Raw genomic sequence first — 10,801 nt, 5'->3', positions numbered from 1 at the left:
CCACATGCAACAAAAACTAAAGTGCAAAACTTAAATTCTAAAAAGCATGTTTGCTATGATCTATATGGATAACATTACTCTAAAATCGACACATTCCTAACATAATCATAAAAGGGGATAAAAATCTGCTTAAAATAACAAGTAAGCAAATTTAAGGTTATAAATATATAATGCTTCTATCAATAAAAAAATATTTATTTTTTTATTTATAACTCATGACATAAAATAAATAAACTATCCATTATTCATTAATTTCAAATCTTTTATATCCATAAAGCTATTTTTTTTTACAAACGAAAAGTTAATTTTTTTGTTAATGATTAAGATTGTTTACTACGAACATATCCAAATAAAATATTAAGAAATATTTATAGCTAAATTAAGTATAGGAGTGAATATGAGGTCATTTATATTAAACATATCACCCAACTCATATAAAAGTGAACTAGTTTAAGTTATGTCAGATTTGACTAGATCACAAATGAAATCTAATATAATCTAATTATATTAAATTGTGTTAAGTTAAAAACAAATATGAAATGTAAAAAAAAAAAGGCAAAACATCTTTATCACTAGCATACTTTTATACTTAATGAAAAATAAATGATGTATTGTATTTAGATATCATACACGGATGGCCTTATTTCTCATAAATAATTGTTTATTATTTTTATTTTCACCATAAACAAAATTGATTATTCATCACCGTCAAATTAATGAAAATACATTATACCTATAAGTATAAAAAGGCGTTTTTTGTTTTAATACAGCTCACACGGGAAATTTTAATAGTAGAAAATGAATAATTTTCAGTTTTGAATAAAAAAACTAATTATTTATTTAGCTACTTAAGTAATAATGTCGCATTATTGTTTTATTTTAGTAATTAAATTATTATGTATTTGTTGTATACTTAGTAAATACTTTCAATTTTTTTTATTACATTTAGCAAGTAATAATTGAAAAAAAAAATTGGTCAACTTGATATACCAGATATAAGTATAACACCAAGCCGGTTTTCTAAAATATGATAAAGTGATTTTTGTTAACATTATTATTTAAAGTTTTAATATCTAAAAATATTAGTTACAGTGTATTTGACATTTATTCTACAAAATTAGCATTCTGCAAAATTGTGGTATATTTTTTAATAGGGAAAGATGGTAAATTAATTTAGGGAATTTGAAATAGTTGAGTTGGCAGCCAACTCTTAAGAGCATTAGTAAATCTAAATTACAGTTATTGTTTAACTAAAATAGGATTGCGATTGTAGATATGACCTGTGTTGTTCTGTGTCGAAGACTCGTATTTGACCAAAGAAGAACAAGTTATACATATAAACTCTACATCAAAGAAGAGTTTTCTCTGTGAATTTTCTCTTGTTTTCCGCGAGCCACCATTCTCAAGAGCACCATGCAATTGCCCAGCCAAACGCTCTTGAGTAATGGTGTGCTCGTCAACACACACTGGAGATTTGAGAAAAAGATGGATGGTTCAATTAAAACATTGCTCTCATCCAGCAACGAAGAGAAACGGTACGCGTATTATTATTTATCATTCCAGAGAGTTACATCATTACAGCAAATAACTGGTTAAATGTTACTATTCGTATAAAGAATTTGAAATGGAGTAGAGAGTAATGATGAACGAAAAGGCATGTGTATGGTGGGGACGTGTGAGTTGGAGAAAAAACTCCTTTTTTGTAAATAGCGGTAAAATGAGGGGCCATTTTCCCCACCCCACAAGAAAAAGCGTTCCCACAACGGCATTGCCAAAAATTTTATTTATTTAGTTTTCGAATAAAGTATAAAATTGGCATGCTTCCAATCCAACTCAAATTTACTGGTTGGACTTTCTTCTTTGCCTGCGCGCTGGAAATACTGCCTTGAGGGTCAAGAGTTGCTTCACACATGCACTTTTTTTCTTTTTGTTTCAGTATTCATAAATTATGATATCATAATAAAAATATAAACTGATTCCTCTTTTGATTTAAATTTTGTGCAGAGTGCAGACGAGAGGCGAACCAGAGGGTTTGCCTCAAAGAAGAAAGGAATCCAGTGGTCGCCGAGAGAAAAGGACAGCGAAGAAGAAGATGGGATCGCCGGCGACGACTGGTGAGACGAATAAGATAGCGGTGCGGTCGTCGATTGTCGAGTCGTTTCGCGGTTGCGGTCTGTCCGGGATGCGAATTGACAAGGAAGAGTTGAAGAAGCAACTCACCATGCCGCGGTACCTGCGCTACGCAATGCGCGATTCCATTCGTCTTCAGGACCCCGCCGCCGGTGAGTCCCGCTACATTAACCGCGCTGACGGCGAGGATTCCGCCGCCCCGCCGTATCCCATGGTCGTCTTTATCAACTCCCGCAGCGGCGGCCGCCACGGCCCCGCTCTCAAGGAGAGACTGCAGCAACTCATGAGTGAGGAGCAGGTACTGCTGCTGTAAATTGCTTGCGCGTGTTTAAAATTTCGCTGTCGCTCTGTCGTTAGAATCTATGTTTTTCCGAATCACTTGTCGCTAAACAGAGGAAACCGTGAAATTAATTGGATCTTGTTAATGAGACGCTTAAACTTCTGAAATGAGAGAAGAAGTGTCATTTTGAAGGATTCTACTGGTTATAGACAATGCAAATGTTTTGAGAATCACCGTGTCCTGTTACATAACTGTTTTTATTTTTTATTTTTTATTTGTCGCGTATGTGAAATTCAAGTTAATCTGTAGAAATGGTTTCGTGGTTCGAATTTTTACTTCCGTTATTATTTTCTCTATAACTTTGTTCGTCTTTACATGTCGTGATTGTTTTTTGGTTGTACGGTGCAGGTATTTGACTTATCAGATGTGAAGCCTCATGAATTCGTACGGTATGGATTGAGTTGTCTGGAGATGTTGGCGAGCCTTGGTGATTCTTGTGCCAAAGAAACTCGTGAAAGAATTAGGGTTATGGTATGTTGATTCGAGAACTGGAACATGCATTACAATTCATTCATATGGTATAAAGTATAGCGTGTGATTGCTTAAGTTGTCATGATTCTTGCACCACATATCGATCTAATGACTATTTTCCAAACTTCCCGTATTTGGTTTCTTTCCGTTGTGCATTCTTGATTTTAAAAAATGGAAGTTATTATAATTAGAAAAGGATTTGTTACTTATTATCTTTTTCCCTCCTAAATCAAACTGAAATAGATTAGGTATGGTTGACAAGTGATTGGTTATGTAGTTATTTCTTTAATTTCTAAGTTAAAAATGTGATTGATTACACATAATGGGAATTGTAGTATGTACTGGATTCAAATATTTGGTAGGATATTACTATATTTTTGCAATCTCAGAACTGGTTGATTCGGCAGGTTGCTGGAGGTGATGGTACAGTTGGTTGGGTATTAGGATGTCTAACAGAACTTCGCACACAGGCTCGAGAGCCAGTTCCTCCTGTAGGGATCATACCGCTGGGGACAGGCAATGACCTTTCTAGGAGTTTTGATTGGGTAAGCCTCCATACACCCGGAAACAATGGGTTAAATGAAAGTTGGATCTACTGTACTAATCTGTCTTTCTGATATTCTTCAGGGTGGGTCATTTCCGTTTGCATGGAGGTCTGCTATTAAGAGAACTCTTCAAAGGGCTAGTACTGGGAGTGTTAATCGTTTGGATAGGTTTTGTGTATTTTGAATATAGTTTATATGTTTTTTCTTTACTGAGTTAAGTGTGATTGTGGATATGAAGTCACAGAGTAAAATGAGTTTGTTTTTCAGCTTTTGCCATCGTTAGTTTCAGATAGAGTATGACGACTGTAAATTAAAATTATTTGTGCGTCTTCTAAATATGAACTTTTAGAACTGTGGAATTTGGGTTTTATAAGGAGATATAGTTTTATTCAGTTCTCTTTGATTTGTGGCTCACATATATTAAATTGGTATAATATTTTTTAAATTGCAGTTGGCGAGTTTCACTTGCAATGCCAGAAGGCACATCTGTGAAGCTACCGCACTGTTTGAAGCCTACAGAACAATTCACTCTTGATCAGGTTATTGTCTGGTTTCTCATATTATTAATGCGTTTTAGCACTGTATATGAATTGGTTAGGTTTGTTTTGCTTGAGCATAAAGTATGTGGTTCCCAAATGCACACATCCTTCATATATAGGAGGCAGATTAGGTCAGTAGTAATCTTTGTTTTCCAAATCGACGTCCTTCATATATAGGTGTCAAAGGATTAGATTAGTAATAATATTTGGTGATATTTCAAGTTTTTCCTAAAATCCCAACTTCTTACCCAAATAATGAATATCAACCCATTGGTTATTTTTATGCTATAAATTTTAATCAAAATATACTTCTGTACAGCATATGCCTCATATTTTTTATACAATTGGCTTTGTCAAGGTCTTTCTAGAGTGTCACTCTGATCGAACTTGATTCTTTACATGATGGTTGTTTCAACTAGCTATTTACTGTATTTTTGGATAAGATTGCAAAATATTTACTTCAGCATGCAACTTTTCCCACTTATTTTGTGACTTGTTTGCTGTTGGGGAGTTGTAATATGCAATTTTCTGTGTCGGCTCTCTGCAGAGCTTTGAAATTAAGGGAGCACTACCAGAGACAGTTGCAAGTTATGAAGGCGTGTACTATAATTACTTCAGCATAGGTACTTCAATCTGGACATTAGTAGTATTATACTGGTGACTTTAATGAAAATTTCTGGAGATGATATCATGTCTATTTTAGATTTTTAGTGCCTTAGATGGTAGTTGAAATTAATCATTGAGAAAAAAGTTACTACATTACATGTGATACTATATATTAGTTGTATGACGTGTTATTTTAAAACCAAGTTGCTCCTGGAATGGTATTGATGCATCCTAGAGAGTATTGCAAGAATGGAGTTACTGACTTATCATGCATGCTGCTCATATTCTGCTCATATTTTTAATGTCTGAAGTTTGGCTATTAGACTTACTTTGTATTACAGTGGCTTCATATGCTTAAGCAAGATTTGGCCATGACATTGCATGGCCCACTAACTTAATTGAGAATTCCTTTATACCTTATATTTTTTATGTTTTTGGATGTGTATGTTTCGTATGAGTGATGTAGACATTTGAGATGCTACAACTTTCTTCCTTTTGGGTGGTTGATGGAATGGAAATGTTTTCATATAGTTCAATGGAATTTTTAATCTGTATTTTCAAATATTCATAGAATATCTTGTTATCTCTACAGGAATGGATGCCCAAGTGGCTTATGGCTTCCATCATCTACGAAATGAAAAACCTTACCTTGCAAGCGGTCCAATTTCAAATAAGGTAGGTACTAAAGCTATTAGTGTGTGACGTATTTTATTAGTTACCTGTTCTTTTTATTCTTCTCTTCCCATTTGCTGCACGCTGTATTTGAGATTGAAATTTTAGCACAAATGTTAACCGTCTGATAGGTGCCACTCCTAAAAATGATATAATAGTTTAGTGTCAATAATGGATTGTGATCATTAATAAATCCATTTCTTTTTGGGTGCAGATTATATACTCAGGATACAGCTGCACACAAGGCTGGTTTTTCACACCTTGCGTTAGTGATCCAGGTCTAAGGTATGATATGCCAGCTAAAGCTGTTTTATTCATCAGAAAAAGCAAAATACTCATGATAATTTTTTATTTTTGTTTTTTTTTTTCACATTACTCTTCATTAGAAAAAAGAAGAAATCTACTCTTGCAACAATAATTATTCTTGTTAGTGAGAATTGGAAATGAGTTGACAAATGATCTTTTATAAAATAATTTTAGAGGGCTTGATTGATCCTTCTCATATTCTTCTATTTATAAAAATGGGCTTGATTGATCCCTCTCATATTTTTCTATTTATAAAAATAAATTGATAAGAGTACATGATAATTAGAGTAATCTTAGACACAATATAATCATGATAATGAGAGTAACCCTAGACACAATATAATGATAAATAGGCTAACTCTAGACACAATATAATCATGATAAATAGGATAACCCTTCACACAATAGAATGATGATAAATTAGATAAGTATCCTAACACTTTTCAACCCATACTTCTGTCTGCTGACGGGTTCTCACAACATATGCATGTTTTGTGTCTGTTTCTCTATTATTTTTGTCTGACCCCACTTTTTCAATGACTAGAGAGGGACACAATATGCTCCAAAACATGACCTTGTCATGTGAAATTTGTACACGAGAGAATGCATAGTCCCATCTGTTTAACTTGACATGATTTCACCTTTTGAGTGCAAGCTGAATATAATTTTACAGTACTGCTGAAAAATAGAGAAATTCTCCCCCCTTCAATTTTTTTGCCCTTGCATCTTATAAACACAAGATTGGATAATTTAAGTTGAGGAGAGCCATTTCACACTCCACCATGCATCGCCAATTTGATTATTCTTCTGTGTCTAGCATGAGTCTTGTGTCTTAATCTGTTTTGCGACAAATAAGTAGAATAATGTCTTTGGATTTACGGTGATGTGCAGCTTCTTTCCATTGATTTCATACGAGTTATCATGAGAGATGAACTTGTATTATGATTATTTATATTGAAAATTAGACATGTTATTTTTATTTTGTAGTAAAGGAAGAAGACTGACTTAATAGCTAATTAGAATATTCCTCATTGCTATAATCATAATCATCCTCTGTCATTAGGGGACTTAAAAACATTTTGCGGATGCATATCAAAAAGATCAATAGCTCAGAGTGGGAGCAGATTGCAATTCCTACGAGGTACAATTCTCATCTATAGTGTAATTGTTGCTGTTGCATATTATTAAGTAGTAATCAAATCAATGCTTTCAAGACAGGCTGATGATAGGTACCAATTAGAAATTATTTAGGTTTTCGTTAGTAAGGGAGTTGGTTTGGTTATTTGGACAGGCTTAGATAGTATAATAAATAAAGCGTATGGCCTCTAAATAAAGAGGTGGTTGAGAGAGCAATTATTTTTCAAATGGGAAAGTGTGAAGTGAGCAGAGTTGCAGTGTCTCGAATATGTTGGGAAATCTTTTATTTTGTATCTTTTAACTCTAATGTAAGGCTGCTACTACATTGGCACCACAATAGGGATATTAGGTCCATTAATAAAAATTCCATCTTTTGCTTAGATTCTAGAATACTTCTATCCAAGGAATCCTTGTATAGTACCATTTGTAGTTTTGGAAGTGTGCATTTCTTTGTCGTTCATATAGATTTTGAAAATTTGAATTAGTTAAATTTTACTGCAAAGTAATTTAGCAAGAGTCACAACTCAATATCTCTTGTGAAATTTTTGTTTTGTTCCACTATTCATGACGTGGTTACATTATTCCTTTCAGTGTAAGGGCAATAGTAGCTCTGAATCTTCATAGCTATGGAAGTGGGAGAAATCCATGGGGTAAACCAAAACCAAAATATTTGGAAAAGGTATGTTGCCTGAGATAATACCTCATTAAGATGATATGAAAGCATCCAATCTCGTGTTCCTTTCATTTATAAAAAAGATCTAGGGATACATACTTAGGGTTATTCCAAATTAATTGTTTGACTGAATAGACTTTTTGATGGGATTTCAGAGAGGCTTTGTTGAAGCTGATGTTTCCGATGGGCTTTTGGAAATATTTGGTTTAAAACAAGGATGGCATGCATCATTTGTCATGGTTGAACTGATATCTGCAAAGCACCTAGCTCAGGTACCACAATTTATTGTGTGTTTGAGTGAATTGGATACCTAGGTTCCCTGACCCTGACTGCTTTTGTCTGAGAGGTTAACACATTCTAAATAATAACCCATTTGCCTTGGTTTTTTTTATCTGAAGAGTCTCATACTGTTCTGCATCTGTGTTGATCATCTTCATTTGTATATGGCTAATAGAATATGGAAAGATCTAGTTTTAAATGTCAGATTTACGATTTTGAGCACCTCAACCAAGAAACTTAGTATATCTTGATTCCCCCGCTCAAGTGTTTTTCTGGGAAAAAGGTGGTGAGAAAAAAGCTAGCCGATTGGAAATTCAATGACCATATGTCAATGAAACAAATATCTACTGCAATTGACTATTGAATGATGCGGCCTGATTTCTTATACGACTTGTATCTTGTGTTTACCACTAAATTCTAATTTTTCACTTTCAACTTAAATTTGACAAGTGAAAAACCTTTCTCCCGTCTGTCAGAGTAGAGGGTTCGTTCTCTTTTCTTTTGTATGAAATTTGTTCGGCAAGTCTGGTCATAGCCCACCTCTCTGAAATAGAATGGTCTTGGTCTCCCTTATTCTTGATATTGCCATGATTTGCGTTGTGAAATTGTCTTTGTCAGTGATCAATACACCACTGGATTTTCATGATTGTTCAATTCTATTTATATCTTTTAGGCTTCAGCTATTCGATTGGAAGTGAGAGGTGGACGGTGGAAAAATGCCTATATGCAAATGGACGGAGAACCCTGGAAGCAGCCATTGAGCAAGGAGTTCACCACATTCGTGGATATAAAGAGGGAACCTTTCCAGTCACTTGTCATCAGTGGGAAAAAGTAATTCTTAGGTGGTTGACTTTTCCACAGCTGTAATTCATGAAAGGCTTTTATATTATATGCAATCTTAGGAATTGGCTGTCCGATACATGGAAAGTTTGCTGTTGTATAAAATAAGTCTTTTTGTTTTATTAAAATCTTGTTTATGCTTAGTGAGCATAATTCTTTGATGGTTTCCATAGCTGGCGGTAGTGATGGAAGGCATATGTATATGTAATCCTGAGCATTGGCTCTCCATTATATTTGTATGGAAAAGTTGTGGAATTTTTTTTTTTGACTAATGGCTAGCTATTGTCGGGTTGTCTGAAAATTATGCGGTCGAAAGGAATTTATTTGGCAGGAATGTAATATTTAAGATGTCAATTTATATTATGGTGTTTACAGAACTAGATTTATAGAAATTTTCTGGTATAATTTCTATAAATTTTTATGAAAACGTAAAAATAAAATATTGTTTTCGTAAGCTAAAACTAGACTATAGATAAAATTATTTAATTTAATTTATTTACATAATTTTCTCTTTTGAAAGTTATTCAAATGAGAAATGGAGACAGTTTTTTAATAATATAGTTGAGTTCGAGTTATTGTTGAAACTCAAAAGAGTCTAGAAAGATATTAATTTAATAATAGTGTCAAATGATGTGTGTAGGAAACGTTATATAAATTTTATCGAAAATATTCATAAATCTTAAATACTTAACTATAGTTCTTATGATTGGACCGGGCTTATCAGTTTGATAAAGAACCAATTTCTGCCCAGTTAAGTCGTGGTACAAATAAAGTGATGTACAAAATCAATGTCAAACTTTCTCCACACGGTTCGAAAACTTAGTCAACAAATAAATTCATCAATTCAAAATTTTAAATTTTTTCTTGAAAAAGAAATATCAATCTAAATCACTCAAGTTTTAAATCCTATATCATAATATATATCGTATTTATTGATATTTTAACAAATTTCATTAAAAAAATTAGAATGGTTACATAATATATATATAAATATAGAGATCGAAATTGCGTTTGTAAAGTGAAAAGTCTGTCTTATTTCAAAATTTCACTTTCCAATTTGTTAAACGATCTTAATTAAACCTTCTAGATTACGCTTATAAATTTCGTTGACCAATTCTTAATCATCCTTCTCTTTAATTTAATTTTGCAAGTTTTATTTATTTATTTTTATATATATCTTTTCATTTCTTCAATCATCTTTCTTTTCTCTTCCTTATCACATATTGAGTAAATAATTATTCAAATTAAGATTTATTTATTTTGATTTAATATTTTTAAAACGTAACTAAACGTCATCCGTTTGTGTATTAACTTACCACTCAACAACAAAATATATATTATTTTTATATTTGTAACAGCATCATTTTTTTTAGCAAATATATTTTCCAACTTTTTCTATTATTTTAAAATAGTAATAGATATTTTCGTCCATTGCTCTATTTAAATAATTATGAATTGAAAATCTTTATTACACTAGTATTGGATGAAGGTTAAGCTGAGCTAAAATTTGATATTGATGGGTTCATATTGAAGGTTGAACAGATTCGACTTAGCTAAAATGTTAAGACGAGTTAATCAAAATAGAAAATTGAGATAAGTCCATTTAGATTGAAAATTGAAACAACTTAGCCTAAGTCGATGATCAAATTGAAGGTTCAGCCCAATTAACGGAGGTTAGAGGTCGCGACTAATTGGTATAGGCCAAGAGTCGGGACAAGTTGACATAAACTGAAGATTGAGACGAATCGACACTAGTCAAACATCAACACTAGTCAACATGACTTGAAGGTCAATATGAGTTGACCCAGACAGAAAATTTGAACAATTTAACTTGAGTTGAAGGTCGAGACTAGTCTTTTTAGATTGACTCAACCACATTTATCATGACTCAATACTAATTTACACAAAGTGACTCGTGGGTTGCTCATACCCCATAGAACTTTGTTACTATTTTGGCCCTAAACTTTTTCTTATGTGAGCCTTTTGTGTCTTAATAGTTTTTTTGGTCTTGACTCACATAAAACAAAATCCCTATGGAGTAGATCAAATTGACATGTGTAATATTTATTTAACTTTTTAGTGTTTAGAAAATGTTATTAGATGGGATATCCTTACTTTTGTTCTCTTCCATTTTACAACTCATTTTAATAATAAAATATTATATTTACCTAATACAAATAAGGGTTAAATATGTTTTTAGTCCTTAAACTTTAATGCGAAATTAGAATTTGTCCTTGTCTCAAATTTTGATACAATTTGGTAC

At 32.7% G+C, this 10,801-nt stretch overlaps 1 protein-coding gene across 3 annotated transcripts; it reads left to right on the top strand.

Annotated features, from left to right (window-relative positions):
* The first annotated feature begins 1,393 nt into the window (after window positions 1-1,393).
* LOC108321572 (diacylglycerol kinase 7) lies at window positions 1,394-8,810 on the top strand. Of its 3 annotated transcripts, none has more exons than XM_017553361.2 (13): window positions 1,394-1,535; window positions 2,005-2,428; window positions 2,819-2,941; window positions 3,349-3,486; window positions 3,569-3,654; window positions 3,938-4,025; window positions 4,573-4,648; window positions 5,224-5,306; window positions 5,518-5,588; window positions 6,673-6,750; window positions 7,338-7,425; window positions 7,575-7,691; window positions 8,372-8,810. In XM_017553361.2, exons 1-13 carry the CDS (start codon window positions 1,414-1,416, stop codon window positions 8,531-8,533), a joined length of 1,656 nt encoding a protein of 551 aa, XP_017408850.1. In that variant the 5' UTR covers window positions 1,394-1,413; the 3' UTR covers window positions 8,534-8,810. The 3 variants fall into 3 exon arrangements, with proteins under 3 accessions (XP_017408850.1, XP_017408852.1, XP_017408853.1); XM_017553363.2 differs by lacking the exon at window positions 1,394-1,535 and adding an exon at window positions 1,742-1,891; XM_017553364.2 differs by lacking the exon at window positions 1,394-1,535 and adding an exon at window positions 1,845-1,898.
* Window positions 8,811-10,801: the final 1,991 nt, after the last annotated feature.

This window comes from Vigna angularis, chromosome 1 (genome assembly GCF_016808095.1).
Source record: "Vigna angularis cultivar LongXiaoDou No.4 chromosome 1, ASM1680809v1, whole genome shotgun sequence".
NCBI classification, from domain to species: Eukaryota; Viridiplantae; Streptophyta; class Magnoliopsida; order Fabales; family Fabaceae; genus Vigna; species Vigna angularis.
Note: the sequence above shows the minus strand (reverse complement) of the source record. Positions and strands in the feature narration are given on the sequence as shown.